The 25,909-nt window shown below is 32.5% G+C and overlaps 1 protein-coding gene across 1 annotated transcript in view; it reads right to left on the bottom strand.

Annotated features, from left to right (window-relative positions):
- The window catches only part of LOC139481722 (uncharacterized), a 45,110-nt gene extending 20,415 nt beyond the window's left edge, over positions 1 to 24,695 (bottom strand). Inside the window, exons 1-4 of the mRNA XM_071265210.1 lie at positions 24,539 to 24,695; positions 20,962 to 21,052; positions 16,992 to 17,300; positions 16,068 to 16,154 (exon numbers count right to left, since the gene is read on the bottom strand). Of these exons, the coding sequence (XP_071121311.1) occupies positions 16,068 to 16,154; positions 16,992 to 17,300; positions 20,962 to 21,040 (475 nt within the window). The 5' untranslated portion in view covers positions 21,041 to 21,052; positions 24,539 to 24,695. The remainder of the gene's footprint in view (positions 1 to 16,067; positions 16,155 to 16,991; positions 17,301 to 20,961; positions 21,053 to 24,538) is intronic.
- Positions 24,696 to 25,909: the final 1,214 nt, after the last annotated feature.

The raw sequence follows: 25,909 nt of genomic DNA, 5'->3' as shown, positions 1-25,909 counted from the left end.
TTGGCAACTGGACGTTAAGCAACCAAATATCAATCCTCACTTTTCCGTGAAGTGTTCACAATTATTTGTCTTTTTAAAATTAAAAGGATGAAAAATCCCAAACTGAAAAGAGTTGAAAATACGCTATTAATTTAGAAGTAAAAAATATAGCAGACAGAATAAATACGGCAAAAACAAAAAAATGAAAAAAAAATAGAGAACAATTTGAAATACCATATACATGTTTAATCAGTATACTAGTAGATTATTCACGGGCCAAGGTTGAGCGAACATGAATTGCTATCGATTATACTAAAGGTGACAATCAACTTTTTGAGGTACGTGTCGAGAAAACATTAGAAAAAATATAATTTAAAATTATGAAAGGAGTAGGTCCTTAGTGCACATTTTTGTTCTTAGTGCACCAAGGAGGTCCTTTGCGGTGTTTCTACGGACCCCATATATTTGAAGCTGTTCAAAATTCTGTACATTATAGGTACGTGTATCAGATCGGACAATAATTTTCATATATATAAAAAGAATTACTGTATAAGTTATCTAGTATGAAATATGTCCACTGGACCGACCGTGTAAGTGCTATATATATTCAAGGAATTGTATATTTAAAAGGAATGGAAACGCGGCTCGAGATCAATCGGGATACCAACAGCGCACCCGCAGAGCTATAAACCATGTCTGGCTCAGGCGGAAGTATGATGAATAATATAAAAAATCATGACGGAGTTCCATTTCCTGTCATATAAATCGGTCTTTTAATTCACGGGGTCATCTTGCTTGAGACGATATAAATGAGAGAGAAACCCGAAATCAAGAATAAACTTTTATTCCTAGCAAAAAGTAAGGCCTTAGGTATCATTTTAATGCCTCATCAAACATACGTTTGTAATATTGTATTGAGTAAATTCTCATTAGAATAGACCTCGGTCTTGAAAATTGAGGGAGTTTCATCCGGATTACAAAACCAAAAATACTGTGTTTTGATTTTTTTCTAAAAACTTGAAAACTGCGAAGTGCAAAACAAAACAGTTGATATCATTATGAAGCTGAAACCTTATTCTATCGCTTAGGGTCTTTTTGAAGTTTCTTGTAACTTTTAAGAATTTTCTACGATTTTTCGAAATTTCAGTTTTGAGTTTCAATATTCTGTCAAAATATGTCTATCAATCTGGGAGTGCACTACGATTTCTTTATTATATTGGAAAGTAGAAAGAAAAAAGTGAGAAAATGAGATATTATTTTAAAGAAGGAATATTTTTCTACAGTTTGGTCTAAATTACGAATGCTAAATGTAATTGGTACAATATATATGATTTTATTTCGAAACATGTTGAAAATTTGAAGTTGTGCGTCAACAAATACATCGACACTTTGTATTTTGGTATAAGTTAAATAACTACTTGAAATAGATGTGACATTGACATATAATTTAAAAGCTTAGTCTTTTTTCTATCGCGTAGTGTTGGTTTTATGAAAATGGTGATAAAAACGAATTAGCTATGATTTTTCAAAATCCCATGTTTATAGTTCACATTGACGCCATTTTGTTTGAAATAACAGACAAGAAATATATAGAAGACACACGATTGGGATTTATTGTGCCTTTTTATATACTTTGTACGATGATATATATGCATTTTTTTGGTCAAATGCTGCTTTAGATACTAAATCGTTGTTTAGAATGCAGTTTGCCATTATAAAGCGTTGCCGCAAATTACCATACGAAACAGCAAAACTGTTTTCTTTTTTTCTCCCAGAGCAGTAGTCTACAGGCCGCAAAAGTATTCCTTTGGTGTTAAAATAAATAAAATGCGAATGTGGGAAAGTTTTAACTGTTTTTAATTAGAAAATTTATTGCATCTCTTCATTATTTAGCATTAATTAACAGGTGAGCTCGACATTATTAATTTTTAACATCTTAAAAGTATGTAAGACCAGAGACAAATTAGCATATCATTGATACATGATATATTATACCTGCAAATTGGAACATCCTGCATGCCGTTGTTTATTATAACACCTGTAATCTGAGTTCTTTTATCTAGATAATATACTGCAGTTGTTTACATTTTCCTTCCTTCATAATAATTTATTAACTTCTTTCTTTAACAGTCATTTAGTTACATTTTTAAAATGTCCTTTATCATAGTTTGCATGAAAACTTTTTAACACTCGTAAAATGTCCGATATCATCTGATTGTGACATACCTTCATGAAATATCACGATAAAAAAAATTTAATAATAAGTTTTTTATTACTAACTTTGCATGTGGTTGTATTGTTATATTTTTTTCTTGGATTAATTTATTTTTCGTTTCATGATTAATCACTTAGCTACTTTACCACGTTCGTACTACACAATGTAAGTACCGTTACTCTACAATAGAATGTGTATTTCGAATTATCTTAAAAAAAAACAATAATATGATTTATTTTACGCCAAGCAAATTGAAACAGAATGCCCCTTAGAATGATGTTTTAGTCATTATTTTTTATTACAGAAACATGCCTAAGAAGAAAAAAATATCATTGTCAAGTTAGATAACTAGTGTCAGATTAAATGACCACGTTCGATAACTTCTACCAGATAAGTAATGAGCCAGTTAGAGCGATGGGGTGTAATTAACACCCAGTCAAAGCAAGAGATGCATCATAATATTTTCTTTGAAGTAGGCCGCGTTTCCATTCCTTTTAAATATACAATTCCTTGATATATTATATCATGTATATAGCCAGTCAAAAAGATGTGGTATGATTGCCAATGAGACAACTATCCACAAAAGACCAAAATGACACAAACATTAACAACTATAGGTCACACAAGGTCGTTAAAAACTTCCATTTGTTGTTGTCCACTGAAAATAAGCTCATAAAAACACGAATCCCCGTTTACTCAATTCCACCTTTATTTGTTAATATTTCTTTATCTTTTTCTTTTGATTTTATCATATCTTTTTTGTGAAATATTTTGTGTGGTCGAACATGAAATTGCCTCCGATGCTACAAAGAAAATTTGTTTAATGTCATCTGTTGCAATATATGCTAAGTACTACACGTGGACAGGATGTTCCCCAGAAAATAAGTTATACACACCCCGATATAACCCCGAGGGTACACGCTACTGTCATACGGAAAATTACTGGGTCACCTGTAAGATGGTAATCAGCCATGCAACTAATTAGGTTACTGACCATGTCACTTCAATTTAAAAAGTTTATCGTTAGATATCAAAATGATAAATTCATTTTAATTAAAAATTTAAGAACTAAAGGATTTATCATTAAAATGAAGTGAAATAATTCAACCAAATCGTATATTATATAGATTATATAATACATATTTTTTTTTTATCTATGCCGGAAAGAATTGAAAAACTGTATTTATAATTTTTGATTTGTTTTATAGAAATCTGTGTAGGTCTCATGAAATGGAACTCACGCAACGCATGCCTAATTAAGATTTATAAATTTATTGAAAAATATAACAAAAATTTAGTTTTGATATTAAATTAAAGTTACCTTTCCGCGCTGTAATTTATTTGATATGACATGAATCAAGCTATTTTTGTTGAGGGATTTATGGGTTTGTCCATACAACGTATAAAAAGAAGTGTATGTTATTAGTATTTCACATGCCTTGTTTTCGCCTTGAAGCTCATTATTCAGATCGAGTGTTTCAGACAAGATGATGAAAATAACGTGCAAGATACTTTTTTCGATCATCGTGAAGAGACAATTTTAATTCCCATTCCTCGATGCACTCTACCCCTGTTGAATTGTATATTTATAATTCCTCGTGCTTTTAATTAGCCCCCCCCCCCCCTTTTCATTATGCCAACAAATACCCGGGGCTTGATTTACATGTAAAATCATGGGCGGATCCAGCCATGATAAAGGGGGTTCCAACTACATGTCTCCATTAAATAAACAGATAAAGGGTGTCGTTGCCGCTGGTTTTCTGTTACCCCACCCTTTTCATATAATTTAGATTTCAAAAGTGTATACCTTTATATAAATAACACATAGCTGAGAGGGTGATAGAGCAGATTGGTACCCCGAGAAAACATTGTCAACCGCGGCGAAGCCAAGGTTGACAATGCTTTTTCAAGGGGTACCAATCTGCTCTATCACCCTCTCAGCTATGTGTTATTTAATTTATTATACTAAACGTCCTACCATTTTTGTCTTTTACAGATAAATTTTATTTCAAAAGGATTTTCTATGACGTCACGTACATAACAACGTTACGAGTATTAGAAATGTAAACAACAAGATGTTGGTTTTTTTTATTTTGACAGTTAAATAATAAAATTTGATCCAAAACGTCAAACTTAAGCATTGTATTCAACTACTTGATGTAAATTCAATCCATTGTCCTTTAAATTGTCGATTTTTGATTGGTTGAGACGAGAGGGTAACATTCAAAAAAATTGTCACCCTCTCAGCTATGTGATAGAGTAAAATGACACCCTCGTATTAGCCAATCAAAATATGGCATTTTAACGTGAAGTATAATAAATTCATATATTGTGTAGGTTAAAATGTTATCTTTTCCCATATTGTTTGCGTTTTGATTGGTGTGTAATGCAACAGTGCAATACCTAAGTGTCAAAAGAGAGTTTTTCCCGACCTATTCACATATTTTTAAGGTTCCTATATACAAGGTGATAGGACGTTCGGTTCCGTTGGAATAGGTTACCTTTTCACGCTATGCCTTAAAACTTTTCTTGATGCACAGGTAACCTATTCCAACGGAACGTCCTATCACCTTGTATATAGGAACTTGAGAGGATTCCCGAGATTATCATTTATGCAATGATTGCTCACAAAATGCTAGGGGAGGCCAACCCCGGATTCCATCCCCTTCGACCCGCCACAGAATACAGATATAATTGATAATTGTTATTTAAAAGTCATATACTATAGCCACTATATAGTACTAGAACCGAACACCTGTTTTCGGATATATATATATACATACACCACATCTTCCTATGTCTATATAGCTGATTTACCGTAAATAACTGCGAGAAAATGAATAATACACAAGTTGATAATTGTCTCTTCTCTGCTAATTTTAATGTGCATGCAATATTCACTCTGATTTACTTGTGAGACCACCGACACTAATAATAATTACCTACAAAATAATAGGTGCTCCTTTACTGGGAAGAACATTTCGGATCCGATCAATTTAATGGTTCCATTCCCCCATTCTACACGTCTCCTTAGAAAAAATGCCTTGCAATGCGTCATAATTATCTGGACTACTAACTTACTTCCATATAACTTCGAAAACAGACTATAATCTATTTCACTGAATGAGATTGGGCTCACGGATTTTTTAATGGATTGGTAATTTTTATTTATAGCACAAGTTTACAAAGCAAGATTAATCACATTTTTCACCCGGCCTACAAATCAAATGGTTGCCTCCTTACTGACTTACACCTACACAAGCTAAAAAAACATATTCATGGGGGGGGGGGGGGGGGGCGGGGGTTCAGATGGGGGATGCTTGCTCAGTCATGTTTCTGTGATTCCCTATATAATCAACAAAATTTTTCACACAAAAAGGGGGGGCAGGGATTTCTCCTTTTATAATAAATCTCTATTTTCAGCATAAGCTCATATAAATTTGCCTTTTGAAGAACTGAAATAAATATGAGACGGCTAATGATTTTTCAGATGCTTTACATTAAAATACATCCATGTGACATTCACAATTATATATAGATCCAAATTTGAAAAGCTATTTTTTTCAATATTTAAATAATGTAGGAACAAATCTTGAAATTGTTAGCTTTAAACATGTTAAACATTAAAAAATGAACACCCAAAGTTTAAACCACGTTTAAACATAAGAATGACCATGTAGTCTTTATTAATGTATGCTATTGCTATGAAACTAGGTCATTGTAGGTAAACTGTCATCTATTCCCTTAAATCTTTGTTCCCAGTCACCCCAAGTTTGATTTAAATTAGTCAAGTATATTTACTCTATTAGGTCTCTAGTTTGGATAGTTAATAACTTGCAAATTACAAATGATTTAAAATCATACTCCTCCCAAATTTATTTCTTTAAATATTATGGATGAAATACATGTAGCAAGTAAGGGATGAAATTAAATTGGATGAAATGTGGCATTTTTTTTTGATAAAGTAGTATGTCGTCTGATGTTGTCAAACTTAATTATAGACCCAGTCATTTTAAAAAGGGGTGGGGGTGGGATTCTAACCCAGGACAAAAGGGGAAAGGGGGGGGGATCCAATTACATGTCCCTATTCAAATGCATTGATTATCCCAAAAAAGGGGGGTTCCAATCCCTTGAACCCCCCTCTGGATCTGTGCCTGCCCTTTAAAAATAAAATTATCCTTATTTTGAGTTAAAGCTTATAGATTTTTCTATAATGCTTCTCAGGGGCGGATCCAGCCATTTTAAAAGGGGGGTCCCAACCAAGAGCAAAGAGGGGTTCCAACTATATCTCCCATTCAAATGCATTGCTCGGTAAAAGAAAAGGATTCCAACCCTCAAATCTATGGTCAGGTTGTTGTCTCTTTGACACATTCCCTTTTTCCATTCTCAATTTTATCATGTAGTCGTCGTTGTCCCAGGACATTTAGTTTTCGCTTAATAACTTTAGTACAAGTAATAGAAATCTATGAAGTTTGTGACCAGAGTTTTTGTTCAGAGTTTAGGAATTACATGAATTAGGGGCCAATAGGGGCCAATATTAAACTTTGTTTGATTTTATAGAAAATTGAATTATTGGAGTTCTTTGATATGCCAAATCTAACTGTGCATTTAGATTCCTAGTTTTTTGGTCCTGTTTAAATTGGTCTACCTTAAGGTCCAAAGGGTCCAAAATTAAACTTATTTTGATTTTAACAATATTTAAATTCTTGGTGTTCAGATTAATATGCTGAATCTGAATATTTACTTAGATTTTTTTATTATGGGCCCAAATTCAAGTTGATCCAAATCGGGGTCCAAAATTTTACTTTGTTTGATTTCAACAAAAATTGATTATATGGGGCTCTTTGATATGCTGAATCTAACCATTCATTAAGATTTTTGATATTTTGACCCATTATCAAATTGGTCCACATTGAGTTCTTAAAGGTCCAAAATTTAACTTTATTTGATTTCACCAAAAAATGAATTATTGGGATTCTTTGATCATGTTGATATGCTGCATCTAACCATGTATTGAGATTTTGAATATTGGACCATTTTAGAGGTTAATTGTCAATTTAAATTTTTAAGTACTTGGACCGCATTCATTCTGTGTCAGAAACCTATTAGTCCGGCCGATCGGTGAAAAAATTGCTCAAATAATGAGGAAAGCACCATTTTTTGCATGATGGTACATTTCTGTGTACTGAGCAATATTAGCTATGGACCCACTCTCAAAATTCAATATGGCGGCTTATTTCAAGATGGCTGCCGTACGTTCTAAAATATTTTCCAGTATTGCACAAACCACAGTGGATTTGATGCTGGAAGCACACAAATGAACATATTTGAATTACTTGGTGTACTAAGCAAGATTTTGTTTTGATCTATCTTTGAAATACAAAATGGCGGCTATTTTCAAAATGGCCGCCTTGAAAAATAAGCAAATATTCAATATTGAGAATTGAACTGAATACTACCATTTTATTGATGTACATTGTCATTTAGTATCTGTCCCAGTTCTCTCCTTTTTAATTTTGCCTTGCTTGTCATTTCATACACATAGTAGTAGCTTTCATAAGAAGCTGCAGTAGTAGCTTTCATTAAAAGCTGCACTATTTGTTGTCTTGGGTCACACATAAAAGCTGTGATTTGGAATTTATCTGCCTTAAGATATCAGTCAGTGCCTATCTTATTTCTTGGGTTGCAATACTTTGCAATTTGAGTTATTATATCAGTGAAATGGCAGGAATTGAGGACAGCAAGGACAAGAACATTGAATGGCAGAAACTGAATCACTTGGGGATATGGAGAAACCCACAGCTGAAAACGCTTAAACAGAGGACAGAAATGACTATTAAACAATTGTTCCAAAAAATTTTAGCAGATAGAAAATATAATGCTCAAAAACAGCTGAGATTTACCGCAATATAAAACAGAGCGAAGCGTGAATTGATAAAATATGTGTTGGTCTCATTGCGATTCAAGCTGAACAGAAAGAGGCAATGAATATTAATAAGGAACAGATGGGGCAATATCTCAGCAACTTCAGCAGTTTGAAGACAGGATAGACCACAAGGCAAGTGGTAATTGCTTGGCGGAATTGATGGTCAGACCAATAAGATATTCAATGTTATGGTGATACGGGTGGACAAGCTGACAACAACTGAGGAAGGAGACACAGTTCAATTTAAAAGTGCATTTGAACAGCAGGGTGCCTTCCAAGAACTGGCATCTGTTGTAAATGAATTAGTTGACAATCGAAATAAAGAAGTTAAAATTCCTGCAATAGACACATCATCTAAGCCAAAATGTGACCTTAGCCAGTACAACGCAAGTTTACCAAAAGTTTACAAAATACATGCCTTGGGTCTTTCCCCAATTGTAGTTCGCATGAACCATCAACCGCGCCAACTCTGTTGAAGGTGTCTTCACCTTAAGTCAAAAGTCCTATGTCAGGACCCTTGGCCCTGCATGAGACGGTTCAAATTATTTAACAACAATCTCCATTTAAGAACATACTATAAACCTCTAGTACTAATCAAGGGTACCATCAAAAGGCTTATGTGTCTTCTTACGCACACTTGTCATCTACTTTGAGTCAATAATATTTGGTTCAGAGCAGCACACCATTACAGAAACAATTGGCTGCAAGTGGATCCTATCACGTTTCTCCGATGCTGAATGCAGTGCATACTTACGGTATCATCCCCGTCGAGTCAATTGCAATTTCCACATTTATCACTCCAATTATAACAACCTCGTCAGCTCCTGGAGCTCTAACAGGCTTCCCATAACAGCAAGCTGACTCCACCCACCGATCCAGGAAAGGGCAGGGGAAACCAAAAGAGTGTGACAACAGCTCTTCTTCAGACTCCTCATTGGAGAATATACCCGATGGCAAGAAAATCTTGGTGAAAGGGACCGGAGCCGTAGCCCACAGCTCCCAAAATTGCAAAAACTCAATTGAAAAGGATCCTTGAATTGGGAGGCGTTCATTTAACAATTTTAACGAACTGCCGGTAGAGGACAATGGGAAAACAGGAAAAATGTGTGTAGGCCCCAGATTACCAGGGCGATATTGGCTTTGAGTACGCTCGCAAGGTAAACACAAATGATGATTCGAAGCCCTAAAAAAAGCATTGGAGCAGCGCTTCAGCAAGAAAGACGATCAAACCAGATTGAAACAGAAGCATTCCAAATAGATGTAAAGACAAAGATTCTTCATGGCATGTAAAAAGTAAAATCACAAAAAATAGTGAACTCAGAGGAAAATAAAATCGGAAAGTCGATCCCTAGTCTTGGAAAAATCAAATGACAAAACACATCAAAAACGAATGGACAACAACTGTCATATTCCTGACTTGGTACAGGCATTTTCAAATGTACAAAATGGTCGATCAATCCTGGTTTAATAGCGCTAAACCTCTCACTTTGTACGACAGTCTCATCAAACCTCGTTATATTTACAATGATGCGTGAACTAAACAGACATAATAAATAAAATATTCAAAATATGGGTACAGCAGTAATCCTAATAGAGAGAAAACCATAAACATTCAACAAGACGTTAAAACAATCGAAAACGCCAATAGCAAACCAGATGGCGATATATAGATCAAAAAGTGCCAATTATGACCATCGACAAGTCTACTTTGCTGATGGCGCAGTATCACCGAGCGATAAAGAAAATATAAGAAGTCCTTTGGATAATGAGGTGCATAACCTCACACAAAAACTAGCTGATGTTATGCTTTCAACTAATCAGCATAACTGTGGATTGGCCGATCAATATAACCTCGGTTCTTCTGATCAAATAATCATGGAAGATCACCAGTTCAATGGAAGATCACCTGATCAATATACACGTGGAAGATCTTCTGACCAATACAATCGCGGTAGATCGTCAGATAGAAATACACCCAAGCTGTATGCCTATCGATCAGCAACACCCCACTAAGCTAGAGATCATATAAATGTAGTCCTTTAAGACAACGGATAGCATTTCCACGGACAAACTCCAGAATTCCTGGTTATTTCAGACAACGGTCACCTTCACCAGGATACGGAGCAAATCAAAGTGCTACATGTACCCCGAAATGGAGTCTTTACACAGCAAAGGGTCCGGCCAGTAGGCCAACGCACGATTCCAAAATCTATTGACCATGAAACATCATCTCATCACAAAATCAAACAGAGGCCCACGGCCTCGTCCGATATTGTCATAAGACAAATCATTTGAAAGAGCTTGGCAGTACGACGTACTATACATGACAAGAATGTGAGCATGATTGTGGACACTGCTGCAATGATAAATTAGAAATTATTTCCGGCAGAAAATGGAGATTTTGAGACGGTACCGCTACGTGGTTTGGGTTGACACGTTTGTTATTGTGAAGATTATAAAGAACGACTCTCGACATTAATAGAGTAAACATACAATTGGATGTGTGCAAAGAGCCATTAACAAACGATTTATACTTAGGCTAGATATTTTGGACATATTGAGCGCAGTGATAAAACTGAGTACTCCCACACTTACCATCAACAGTAAAGTGATAAATGCGGCATTTGATAACAGTGGAAACGAGATTTCAACTCAGCATAAAACGAACCATCACAGTTCCGCCAAACTCAGAAATGACTGTTACCATTAAAACTAATAAAAGTGCTGACCAGGAGTGCATTTTAGGACCATGCTCTCTGAATAGTTGCGAATTGGTTTCGCACGTAGTTGGAAAAGGAAATAGTTGCCCCTTTACCATTTTAAATTAGGGCAATCGTCTTATCTGCCTGAAGAAAGTCACACCTATTGATTACATAGGATAATTTGACGATGTAAAGAGAGTACGGTAGATGAAAACGCGATAAGTGACGTAAGACGCTGCATAAGAGAGACACAAGACAAGGTGCACTCGGCACTGCCTCAAAGTTCAGATGAGTAAACTACTATTCCACCACATTTAACCTATCTGTATTCACGTTCAACCGACTCGTTTAAACCTATTTCATTCCAACCATTAAAACTGAAAGCGTTTAAGAACAATTACAATAACATGTAACATATTGATTGACATTTTGAATTTCACTATTTGTCTTGTATATATATGCAGCCATATTTGCAAATGTATGTGTTATAGAAATAACCACATTAATGTTTTCATGTTTTAAAATTAATTGATAACAAATTCAAGAACATTAAGTCCATTTTTAAAGAATCATTACTTTAATTTCCGAAATTATATAGAATACCTTTAGGACAATCTTGATATTTATACCGTTTTTCCGCCATCTTGGAAATGGCAGCCATATTGGATTTTTCAGAGTGGGTCCATAGCTAAAATCAAAGGGTATATAACCAAAAACTACTATGCAAAGTTGCATGCTTTCCTCATCAAGTGAGCAATTCTGCTCTATATCTGCACCAATCGGCCGGACTATATGCTGCATCAACTATTGAATCACAATCCAAATTTAAAATTTAGAGTTGTATCGAGCTTGAATGTTGTGTCCATACTTGCCCCAACTGTTCTGGGTTCAACCTGTACGTTTGTATCAAGCTGAGCCATGCATAGCATTTTTATCTGATTTATATATTAATTTGAAATTTTGACAAGTGAGACACATACAGATTATACTGTTAACAATATTTCAGAGTTTAACGTAGTCAAGCGAAACAAATTTTAGAAGAATAGTTGAATCATGTCTTTGTTGTCAAATGAAAAATTAGTACGAATACAAAGAAAAAGTATGGAAATGTTTGTTTTTTAAATTATTGACCAGGGTGAAAGTCTTTGAAAGTCATGACTGGCAAAAAGTTTGTGAAATGAAATAGCACAAATATTCCATTCTTTTTAAATATAACTGAATATAAAGAAAAACACAAACTGATGTTTTATAATAGTTTTTACCCTTTTTATGTTTTATAGGACAAGAAATATAGAAAAATGATGAAAAATATAAACAGTTACAATAGAAATGAGTGCAAAACAAGATAAACAGAATACATCAAGGCCTAAATGGTAAGACCACTTCTATATACTGTAAATTCAGATTTTTCAGGGAAGGGACAACTTATTGTGATTACAAAAAAAATCTGCATAAAGATCTATATATAGTTACATGATATATATATAATATATATATATATGTTTCTGTTATCAAAATATGATTTCTTATTTTTGCGATACTCACCCAGTCACATTATTCGCATTACTAAAAAGTTTCGATAATTTCTGAATTACAGTAATAAAAGAAATTGCCTTTGAATGATGACTCATATAAAAATAAGAAAATGTGGTATGGTAAATGAGTGACTTATCCACCAGAGTTCAATGAAGCGGATGCAAGAAATTAAAGGCCAATCATGGGCCTGCCTTCAATAATGAGAAAACACTTCCTTTATAGGTCATCCATTAAAGATCTCAACATATAAAGATTTAAACAATCCAACTTAGTTCAACATGTTCAAAGTCAATAACAATTAATAAAAAAAAATCATGCCTAATATAAAATATTGTTTGTTTCTCCAATCCTGACCGTCCCTGCAAAAATGGCCTTACTCATAAAATTTTATTGTCAAAACTAAGCCAAATATTATTTTATTCATTTCTGATTTTCGGGCTTGCCGGATCATCCGATAATCATGATAATATTCAGGCTTTTGGGAAAAATAAAATTATTTAACTACCTACCTACCCACACCTGGCTTGTCAGAATAAGGAGTAGGGAAACAAACAATATATTAATTTAGGCCTCATGTCTGTGAACACTCAACCTGACCATAATATAGGACAGTGGTTCAAATATTAACACAACATATGAACATTCTATAACAACTATTGCAAGTGGCTCAACTTTAAATATCACTGCAAGGCACTAAACAACGAATATTAAATCTTGGACACAAAGCACTGAAATAAGAGAACTCATAAGCATGACAAGTAAGAATATCAAATGAAAGTTTCTCAAAATGTTCATTAAAACATGATAAAATAAGCTTATTTATATTGCTGTTTTTTTCTCCATTTATAACATTTTTTTTTTATTTTGTGTATTTATAGGTCAGATATCTTGGTTTTCATGATCATCAACAGGTCCTGCAGGTCTATACTGAAGAGGAAACTTAATTGTTAATACTTTTCTACATAATGTGCTAATTGGATTATTAATGTGAAATGAACTCAACTGTGTGTTTTTCTGGAAAAAGAAATAGAAAAAATCCTACAAAATTGCTATAAACAAAATGGAGTACTATCAAAGAACACAATTGTGTAAAATGTAACAACCTACATTCATATTAACTGATGGATTATGGAGAAATTAAGAAAAAAAATAGTATCTTTGTCATGTTTGTTGTCGAAATAAACACCTGCTTTATCAATTCATGTACATGGCTCCATCATATCAAATATACAAAGAAGATGTTTGAAGAACATACGTTGCCAAAATTTATTCAACCAATTGAAGGAAGATGTCTTGTGGATTGAATTTTTTATGCACTGAACTGTTATGTAGGGGGTCGAATACACAGCAGCTGAAACAGAAGACAAGTTAATTTGACATGAAAAGTGTTTATTTTATTTAATATGCAAATATGAGCACAATATTAATAACATCACAAATGGTATGATATTCATAGCATTTTGCTTATTATAGTATTGTCTTAAACATGCTAAACAGTCCCTTTTGTTTTTGTATGTTTAATACTCACCATGAAAATTTGTATTACAGTATTAAAGTTTTAATTATCTTTTGTGTCAATAATTCAGTCTACATGGTCTAGGAGAAAATATATTAATACTGTTTGTACTGTTATGAAATTTCCATAGAGGAAAAACATTTCCTTAAGGGAAATTTGATGTTCAGAAATTTCCCTAGAGGAAATTTGAAGATCAATGATTTCCTTAGAGGAAATTTGTTGTCTTGAATTTTCCTCCAAGGAAAAGTGTTTGTCAAAAATTTCCTCACAGGAAAAAGTATTTCCTCCAAGGAAAATTTGAAGCTACAAATTTCCTCACAGGAAAAAGTATTTCCTCCAAGGAAAATTTGAAGCTGCAAATTTCCTCAAAGGAAAAAGAATTTCCTCTAAGGAAATAGAATTTCCTCAAAGGAAATAGAATTTCCCCAAAGGAAATAATTATGCAGCAAATTCCCTAAGGGAAATCTTTTTCCCTTGAGGAAAAAACAATTTCCCTGGAGGAAAAATCTTTTTCCTTCAGGGAAATTTGATTTCCCTTGAGGAAAAGTACTTTTCCTCTGAGGAAATTGTTGAAAAAAGGGGCATAACTTTTTCAACAGTGGTGCTAGATCCAAAAAATTTTAGGACAAATATCAGGGAACCAATACCAACCAAGTTATCAACTTTGTTTTGACTTAACTCCAAAAATTAAGGTGACAACTTTTGCACTCAGCGGAATTGCAAACTTGTCCCGGAGACTGTTTAGTCCTTTATCATATATATAGCAAAATCAAAAGCTTAAACACATTAAACGAATGGAAAACTTCTGTTTTATTCTTCACTTGATACAGTCATGATGGATTAAACCTGGGGTGATAGCTTACTTGACAGTCGGATTATATTCCATTGTGCTGACAATTATTATGTGTAAACAAAACTAATAGATATTAAAGGTAAAAATGTCAAAATTTGGGTACAGCAGTCAACATGGTGTTAAAATGAAAATCTCACCAGAAATCAAAGAATTATAAAATTTTCCTTGGATTTGCGCATAAACATAATTATTGTGTCCTCATTCACGATAAAGCTTATGAAATTCTGATGTGTGGTTTCAGAGGAGTAATGATTACAAACTGCTGCAGTATTATATTGAGTTCAATAAGTTTAAAGGGGCATATCTCCTAAAAAAGTGAATCAAGACTTACTGTCAACATGCACATCTACATAGTATGTCCTTATTACCTACGAAGTTTCATGAAATTCAAGTTTCATGAAATTCTGTTGTGTGTTTTCAGAACAGTTGCGATGACAATTTGTTACAGTAGTATATTGAGGTCACTAGTTGCAAGTGAGCATAACTCCTAGAAAAAAATGAATCATAATTTCCTGTTGATATGCACATGTACATAGCATGTCCTTATTGTCTACAGAAAGTTTAATGAAATTATGTTGTGTGGTTTCAAAGGAGTTCCAAGACAAGAACTGACTGACGGACAGACAACCGAATTGACAGACATACGTACGGACATACAGACGGGCCACCAATATTATACCCTACGCAAGAAATGCGTGGGGTATAAAAAAAAACGACCAAGTACATTACCACCCATAAGACCAAGGGTATTACCAAAACTGGACTTTACAGCAAAGGTTACGAATTTTCAAATACAAATAGTTGAACATTTTAACACGTAATGTAGATGATAAATATCGTCAGTACCTAGAATCGACACTTCAAGACCAACATGTACCGGTACTATTTGTGAAATTAATACGGAATATTTATCAACAAGGTCTTTGTATCTTCCGATGGACATTTGTTTAAGAAAAACAAATTTTTGGTCGCGATCGTTACTGAAGATACATTTATCATTGTTTATTGTCAGAAAAAAGTATTCGATGCAGCACAATTAATACTGTAAATGCTATAATTTTGTTAACAATATACGAAATATCAATCTGTACACTTTTCATGGATGGAATATGAAAACGTCATAAGCGATCTACAAACGCATGACCTGGTGCAATAAGTATCGATAACAATGTGTTATCGTACACAATATGGTGACTAATTGAGTTAAACTTATCCTCCATCAAAATAACCCATAGACATTTTTTTACTTTTCCTTTGAATACCAAATAATCTACAGTATACTGTTTTGACCCCACAACGTTTTGAGATTGTTGAAGAAAGGTTTTATGTTCTTGTCTTACCATCTTCTGAAAACTGAAACTTTTTAAGCTGTGATTTGAAACTTTCCCAATTCAAAATTTCCTTTTCCTTTAAATAGTCCTTTATAACTACAAAAGAATAAGACACAATATATAATTTTAAAAGAAATGTAAATTACGAAAAATGCAATCTAGAACTACATCATATATCAATTTCTATACTAAGAATACTACGCATTTCATTTACCTACAGGTTAAAAATTTGAGTTTTCGTGACGTTGTTAACGAGATAATAAAGTAAAAAAATGTTCAATGGAAGAAACATATATTCATTTACAAAATGTTTTATTTATACAAATACTGTATATTTCATTATTGAGTATTGCTATAAACAGCTCAATATATGTTAGCACATTTTCACTCCAACTTTAAATGAAAATTGAATTACATATAACAATCCTTTACATTATTGAAATTAGATGGCATTAACAAAAAAAAAACACCTTCATTGTGTATGTGATAAACATAACTTTAAATGCTAGAATCAGACGACGATCTTGAATAGGAAATGATTTCCTAGTAAATCATATACCTACACAGAAAGTCACATGTAGGTACAAAAATTTGGTATATACCAACTAAAATATGTGTGCTCTATTTTTATTTAGTTTATTAGCTTTCACGAAAATTGATATTCGTTTCCTATTAAGAGTATTGGACAATTAGGTATTTCAAAAACTTGATGGAAATTTTGTTCAGATATATGACCACCCTCATAACCTCATGCATCCCTTCAGTTCAAAAATGGTAGCTTTAAATAACTATAGAATAAAGTTGGTTTCTTCAAACGATTTTGTTTATAAAAATATGGTACTGTGAAAATTCAATAAAATGTCTCATTTTTATTGGTTTATGATTATGATTGGTAATATCAGAATGTGTATTTTGTCAAGCGATCTACAATACCTTTTATCCTCTGCAGCTGTATGCTGATTAAATGTGTATCGCGTACTATCAATTCCATTAGGTCTCTCTTCAGACTTTTATTAACTTTACTTAAAGCTTGGTAAAGTATCTTCAAAGGATCTACCTCCATGTATTCCACTGTTTCTGTCCAGTTCCTTAAAATTTGCCAAAATGGATTTTTCACTCGTTTTTCTTTTGCTAGTTTTAAATTTTTTTTGTCATATCCTATGTAGACTCCAAATGTATCCCAATCCTTCTTAATTGTAGGGACAATCCTATCTACAACGAAAGGCCGCAGTATCCGTCTACCTGAAAGCAATAATTTTTTTTTATTTCATGCACATTATTAAGATCTCCTGATTAGATATATAAAAAAAGCAATGGTCCAGTTGAACGCAAGTTAGAATGAGGTGCACATCAAATAAATTCGGAAAACATTTTTTCTACTCTTGGTTTAGCTTTTCTCTTTGAATTGTGCCAAATGTCGGTATGATTGGCCTGTCATACTCTACTATACGATATAATTCCTCATTGTTGAAAGCTCTACGGTGCCTTGCAATTGCTTTCATCCAAACCTTTGGGTTTCAGCTGTTACCATATTACCTGATTTTATGATAAAATACGTGATTTGCTTTACAATTTCCGTGACAGTAATGAAATTTGACTACCTGTTTGACACTTTCACAAAGACGTATCAAACAAAATAGTGATTCTTCAAAAATCGTCTAATATATGTAAGCTGCAATTTATATTATCACAAAAATAAATAAATAAGACAACTAAAAACCTTTTTTGGTACTAAAAAGTAAACATTAAATATTTCCTTTCTGAACCTGTGATTTATAAATATGAAAAAGAAGCTGTGGTATGATTGCAAATGAGACAACTCTCCATAAGAGACAAAATAACACATAAATTAACTCCTACATGTCACCGTTCGGCCTTCAACAATGAGCATATAAGCTGAATATCGCACAGTCAGCTATAAAAGGCCTCGAAAGTACAAATGTAAAACAATTCAATCGAAAAAACTAACGGCCTTATTTACGTACAAACAATGAAGGAAAAACAAATATGTTGATTTTCGTAAGTTTCAATTTATGTTCTGCGGTAATTTACAACTAAGGATGTGAATAGGGGTATGTTTATTGTTGAAGGTCGTAAAGTGTATTATAGATTTCTAAATTCCCATGGATTTGTGTTTGGTAATGATCGACTCATTAACAATCATACCATGTCCCCGTATGTTTACATACACCTGTCTGGACTCCTTTTAAAGATACCTGAGTTTATTAATTTGATACACAAAATACGAACTGTATTATCCAATCGACATTTCTTATCTCGGAAAATAAGATAAAAATTATGTTTCAGTTACCGATATATGATACCCAAGTGTATCAGTTCATGTACTAAGAATATCAGATACAAAGTTCACAGCCTCTCTTACGTCATCTGTATATAAATGATATAATCCCATGGAACAGTTTGTGTGCATTTATCATATTTATCCATACGAATGGATACGAACTTTAAATAAAGCACCTGGTCAAAATTATAATGACCAAAAACGCAGTCCAAGGTTCAGTATAATCTAACACGTCCATAGGTATGAGGTATTGACTGAGTGAAAGTCATAAGTTCATTTATAACATATGTGAACAACAGTGTTTAATGAAAATGGACTTCAATTTTTTTTTTATGTGTATTTCCCATTGTAATTTGCAAGATTTGTTATACTATAGTATTGACTGACAATTTGTATATGAATAGAAACATGGCGTTCATACGCTTTAATACCCTTTGAAACACGTGATTTATATGACCAATGACAAAAAACGCTACAACATATGTAATATGTGTAATATGATGGTGTGAAGTGAAATCACAAAAATACTGAACTCTATAGAAAAATCAAAACGGAAAACTCCTTGATAAATAGCAAAATCAAAAGCACAAACACACCAAACGCTTGGACAACGACAACTGTCACGTTCTTCATAGGGTACAGGCATCTTCTTAAGTAGTAATTGGTGCATCAACCTGGTTCCAGGCTAGCTAAAAACCGCTCACCTGCACGACAGTCCCATACAATTTCATTATATTGACAACGATGTATAAACAAAACAAACAGATATAACAAGTAGAAATTTTAAAAATAAGGGTACAGTAGTCAACATTGTGCTTTAATCTCAATTAATATGAAAACAAACACATATGTTACAAAGAATCACACACAAAGACAATCCCCATTAATTTAGCAAAAATGAAAAACAAGAATTCAAAAATAAGAATAGCACAATAATACAATGACGGGTTCTATGAATACAGAGCCACGTCATATGTAACAAGGAAACACAAAACGGTATACCGACAAAGCCAACTAGCAAAACGAAAAACAAGAGTACAAAACATTTGAACAGAGAACAATAAAACGATGACGGGATGTAGAAGTACAGAGCCGCGTCAAATCAATATCACAAAAAACAGACTAAACAGTAAAAAAAATATTCACAAAAACAAATAAAAGAAAACTTTATTAAAATGATAAACAACGCCAGTACCCATAATCTATATTTTAAGACTATTCTGTATTATTTGTGATGTTGACACGGAGTTTATATCAACAAGGTCTTGGTACCTTCCGACGATGCGTTCTTTGACATATCCATGGTTTTCATCCAAAATTTAGAATGGGTAAACTTAACGACAAACAAACAAATGTCAGCTTTCGTGCTGCTTAATTATTGCTTTGTATGGTTGATGAATTGTTAACTATTTGTTTGACGTCTTTTACCTTCGAATACAAAGGTGATTCATCATTTCTGCTTATTAAAAGGATGAAGATCCAGGTTTTGTATAAAGTTTGTCTAATACCGATATATTTATTGTTCCTTTGGTTATTTCTTTTTTTTACGGGGGAAGATACATGATACTATTACAATCAACAATTCGTAAAGGCAGCAGCCAAATATATAAAATGAAATCTTCGGTACTTAAACTTCATTACCTTGCTAAATCTTTGAAATAGTCATTTCGTACACCCATGAAAAATGTGAATATATTACCTTTTCGTGAGACTCTCCATATTTATATCAATATGGAAACGGTTTTTCATTAATTTAAAACTCGACAATCTTTACGTAGTTTGTATGTTAGTTTTGTTAGTTGATTATTTTTTCGTTCACCCGCTGAACCATGATTCTGTTACTCCGTGGTAAAAGGATCCCTTAATTTCAGTTTAAATTTCACGAAATTATGAGTTTGAGATACAATTGCGTACCGTTAGTCATACATTCCAATTATACTGTTGTTTTACTTATTCATTGGGTAAGACAAACTTTGCAGTATCTATACAAATGGAGGTGTTCTTTGGATCAATGTATCAGTAAGTCCGCATTTGCATATTTTCAAGTTTAGAAAATCATCGTTCCTTACTACATAATTGATATATTGACAAGACCCAAACTGAGTTTTTTGCATACACCTCACAATACAATGACTTTGCCATACCTTTACAATGAATCATGTAACCATATATAACGGTGATGAATGTTCAGCCTTAATCAGAATTATTCTATAGTTAAAACTGTATGCTTGATTTTATTTCTAAATTGGTTTTTGCTTTATAACTAGTTTTATTGTTTCCTCTTTTAAAACCAGACAGACCCCTCATTCACCTCCATTATTAAATAGAAACTATAGTTGTTACTGCCTGTAAATCAATAATGGTTTGGTGGGGAAAGATTTGAAATACATCTGTAATGGTTTAAAATGTGGATGTGTGTTTTCCAAATGACGTCTTCCTATATATAAACAATGTTTTTAAATTTGTCAACTTATCCTGCACTTCAATATTTGTAACTTGTTTGAACTCAATTCTTATAATAATTAAATCATTTTTGAGAAAGAAAAAAACCAATAACCGTTATCGTCTAGGCGAATGGAGTCATACATTAATATATCTTACCAGTTTCAAGCAAAACTAAAAAAACTGCATGCAACTTTAGAGCGACAGCCATTTTTGTATTTGTATATTTGTAGGCCATACCAGCTGCTACCTTTTAAATAAAAAGTGTAATTATGCATAAAAGTATTTGTATGTACAGTTGGCCCTTAAACAAAGTTCAGTTATAATGAACGCCATACTAAACTCTAAATTGTACACAAGAAACTAAAATTAAAAAGAATACAAGACTAACAAAGGCCAGAGGCTCCTTACTTGGGACAGGCGCAAAAATGCGGCGGGGTTAAACATGTTTATGAGATCTCAACCCTCCCCCTATACCTCTAGCTAATGTAGAAAAGTAAATGCATAACAATACGTACATTAAAATCCAGTTCAAGAGAATTCCGAGTCTGATGTCAAAAGATGTAACCAAAGAAAATAAACAAAATGACAATAATACACAAATAACAACAGACTACTAGCAGTAAACCGACATGCCAGCTCCAGACTTCAATTAAACTGATTGAAAGATTATATCTTCATCATATGAATATCAGGCACAATCCTTCCCGTTAGGGGTTTAGTATCCTACCATCATAATATATATGAGAAGAACATTACCCGTGTCATGTTAACAACTGGTTTTTAAATAATTGTGTTTAGTTCCGATGCAAAGACCTATAAGTGAATCAATATTAACGCCAAAATATGCAATCTTGAATGACCTGACATCAGTATCATAAATATATCCCTTCTTAATAAGTCTATTTAAAGGTTTTGTTAGCTTCTGAGGTGAATAATGACATTTTATGCTTTATAAAGAATATTTAATATTAAATAAGGGAAAATTAAATTGAAAAGTCCCTAATCACACGGCAAAATCAGATGAAAAACACATCAAAAACGATTGTTTTTTCTTGCGTAGTATTGTTGTTTCATACGATGTCACTTAGATATTTGGAATATGATATCGTATAGTTTATACACTTTTATAACTGACAAAGGCGTAGCTAAATAGTTTACGTTGTAAGAGTTATCTCCCCAAACACTTTTTTTCTTGTGGCCACTACTCCTTTGCAACCGTAAAAGATAACGACAAATTTATTTTACCAAATTGCTCGTTACATCTTAACAATTATGATTTTTATCTTGACCGAAGCAATCCGGAGACTCCATATGAGAGTTATTCCCCCTTTTTCATTTGATTTAAGTGATTTGCATTTCTAATTGGTAAACCATAAGTGATATAGGCCTAGGGTCTATGGATTTGAGGTCCTTGGTCCAAAAAAATGGAAATTAGGTCAAGGTCAGAGGTCAAGGTCATATTCTAAATTTTGATTTTGGCTTATTTTCACTTATTTTCAAAAACCCTATAACATATCGACAAATTATTTTTACTAAATTGTTAGTTGCGACATGTCATAACACTTAAATTTTGATTTCAAGGGTACGTTGACAGTAAATGATTGTTTTCTCCCCTTTTATATTTAAATTCATGCGTAGAGTGATATAACTCATTATCCATACATATAACAGTCCTAGGGTCTTTTGATTTGAGGTCCTTGGTTTATGACCTTGCAATTGAGGTCAAGGTCATAAGCAAATTCGACGTTCTAGATTTTGACCCTTTCTCTAAATTCATATTTATACATCATAAAGCCATAGGAATTGACATTAAAACTGAATTTCAATGTTTTCATATCAACAAATATTGTTATTGGTGGAAAGACCTTCAATTGTTCTCTGAACAATTCGTTTTTAATTCATGTTTGCTTTTTTTTACCCGTTTATTGACAAAATATCAATGACTTACACTAACTAGTTACACCACAAAGTTAAATTAATGAAAGAATTGGATACGGATGCAAGTGCAATTGCAAACACTTCCGTATCTCGGGATCAAAGCTGAAAGAAAATCTAAAATATTAAAATCACTTTTTAGATAGATTATTTATTTTTTTACAAATTTTAATCATTGTCTATATTGCAGACAGAAGGATACAGATTATAATCCTTATGTCCCTGGCAGTATGTGTTAATTAATCGAAGATAGTGGATTACAAGGAATTTTTAAAGAATATAGGACAAAGAGTCACAGACAAAAAGTCACGGACAAAAAGTCACAGGACAAAAAGTCACAATTCGTTTTTTTCTGATTATTTTCTTTGAATAAGAAAACGCTTAATTCTACAAAAACATTTTTGTATTTTTCTTGAACTCTTGTATATAAACAAACTTTGTAAACCAAATATCTAAAATAAATATTAATGTTGGTCAAATAATTGTAAAAAAAAAATGGCAAAGTGGCTTGGCACTTAAATGGCTCCATGGTGCCAAAAAATATGTCCTTTGCATGATTACAATTTAATAAATTTTAATCAAGTATAATGACACATTTCATGAACTTAAGTATGAATATATGTATTAAAATGTTAATATTTCAAGATATTTCTCTTATATCATGTATATATTCAAATCATTGACAACAAATTATTTGTGACTTTTTGTCCTGTGACTTTTTGTCTTATCAAATTTGTGACTTTATGTCCTGTGACTTTTTGTCCTATCAAATTTGTGACTTTATGTCCTGTGACTTTTTGTCCTGTGACTTTCTGTCCGTTTACCTTCTGATATTTTAATTACCAATAACGGCGTCTAATCAGCAATAGACTGGCACATCTATGACATGTATGATTAAAATTCATATTGTGTTTTTTTATAACTTTCAGAAAATCGACAATTAAAAAATATATAGTGTTGTTGTCCAATTATACCCAGTATTTATTTGCAGATTTGACTATGTATAGAATTTTTGGAAATATATTTCCCAATAATTAACATAACGATATTATCATAGAGGTACGCGATTTCGGTGTCTCAATTTTTAGTCTTTGCTCTATTTTTATATGTTTAATTTTGTCACTTTCATTTGAGGCACCAAATAAACCAAAATATAACCACATTAACGGTATATGATACATACAACAACTTGAAATAGCGTATTCTTGACAGCAGAATTACACATGTGTTATTTACCGGCATATTGTACCTCAAATTTAAAGAGAAAGAAAACTGTTTTTAAATTATTACCAGTATACGGTTTTAAAAGATATCAGTTTCATAATTACTTGTAAGAAGATGCCATATGTGTGATTTCAGTGTAATGTGTCTCATCACACTAAGAAAATTAATGATGATGAGGGTGATTTGACCTTGCACATCTATGACGGTGTGGCACGGTCGAAATTTAAAAATGTAACAAAATAATATTTATAAGATAATAAAACAATTCTTTATGTTGGTATATATTAATTGTAATTGTAATTTCAAAACAAATAAATGAAATTATAGATATGCATAAATGTCTTAATAAACCAATAAAAATAAACTTAGATCTAGTACATTTATACTAAGTAAAATATATATTTATTTTAAGCCTAAATATTTTGACGTTTTGTTTACATTTTATCCATGTTGGAATTTAAAAAAAACCCACAGATTTGACTCAATTAGTACCAGTCCTCCGATATCGTCAGGTACATATATTACATATTGTAACTACTGAATAATAACTTGTGAGTTTGCTTTGAATACTTACAGCTGCTATTAAACATGCTTCTACTCCATCTCCTGTTTTAGCAGAAGTTTCAAAGTATTCCAAATTGTATCTTGTACAAAGATCTTCTATATCACTTTGCTTTACAGGCAATTGTTTCCATTTTTTCAGTTTATCCAAAGTAGTTTTATCATAACGCAAATCTAAAAAGAAAAAAAGGAAAGAAGGATTAAAGAACAAGCCATCTTATTATTATATTGAAATCCTTCTCAATATAATTCGTTTCATTCACTGATTCTTCTTACCATGATTTTAGGTAGTTCTCCTAAATTCACAAATTATCACATCATCCACATTGCCATTATTCTTTATTATCTCCTTTGTATTGAAATTATTTATTTAAGGAATAACTGTAATATTCTTTCTGTCTATGAAGAAATAACATAAAAGATGTGGTGCACACTGAATAACCCGCGTAGCGGATTATTTTAAAGTGTGCACCACATTTTTTATGTTATTTCGAATAGACAGATAAAATATTACAGTTATTTCTTATACTTTAATTCTAAATCCATTTTAAACCGGAGTGAACCATAAAAAAACGTTGATGACGTCACGGTCACATGACTAAATAATGTCTATGAGCTGATAAACAAAACGACGTCAGCCAATTAGAACACGCGTTACATCCAAAATTAAATTATTACAAACTAGATAAGGATCGAAAATTGAAATTAATCTTGTGTTGAATATCTCTAAAAAAAAATACCAAAAATTTGAAACTCGAAATAAGTCGATACAAAAAGGTACCAAGAACATAGAAAATATAAAGTTTGTTAAATCTAAGATGATAAAAACCTAGCTCATTTTGAAATAAAACAATATTTGAAATTCCGCTATAAGGGAGACTAAAACTCATTTTTCTTATTTTAACAAGCTTGACTCAAATTTCAAACTTAAAATAGTTTTTATATGATCTTGTCCAAATGAGAATTTGCACCATAAGCGTATGGTCCCGGATATTAATACAAATAACGCTTAAAAATTACTTTTACTGTAAGTTGCATAAACCCTTCAAGGAGCGTATGGTCCCGGATATTAATATAAATAACGTTTAAAAATTGCTTTTACTGTAAGTTGCATAAACCCTTCAGGGAGTCATAAATTTTGAGTTTTTTTTAAATGAAATTTCGATTTACTTATTCATTCGGTTATGTTTTTACATGATTAATTAGATAAAGAGAATTGTATTGATCTGTATTCACCAGTTGAAACCATTTTTGTACATGGTCCTTACGAAATACAATATGTTGACTATGACGTAAGAATATATGTACAAATTCCACGAAATACCTTAATGGGCCGTTCAAGTCAAATATTTTTCTAAGAGGAACTTGGGGCATTGCAAACTTT

The sequence above is a fragment of the Mytilus edulis genome, chromosome 7, assembly GCF_963676685.1.
Source record: "Mytilus edulis chromosome 7, xbMytEdul2.2, whole genome shotgun sequence".
NCBI classification, from domain to species: Eukaryota; Metazoa; Mollusca; class Bivalvia; order Mytilida; family Mytilidae; genus Mytilus; species Mytilus edulis.
The sequence above is the reverse complement of the archived record's forward strand: the minus strand, read 5'-3'. Positions and strand labels throughout refer to the sequence as shown.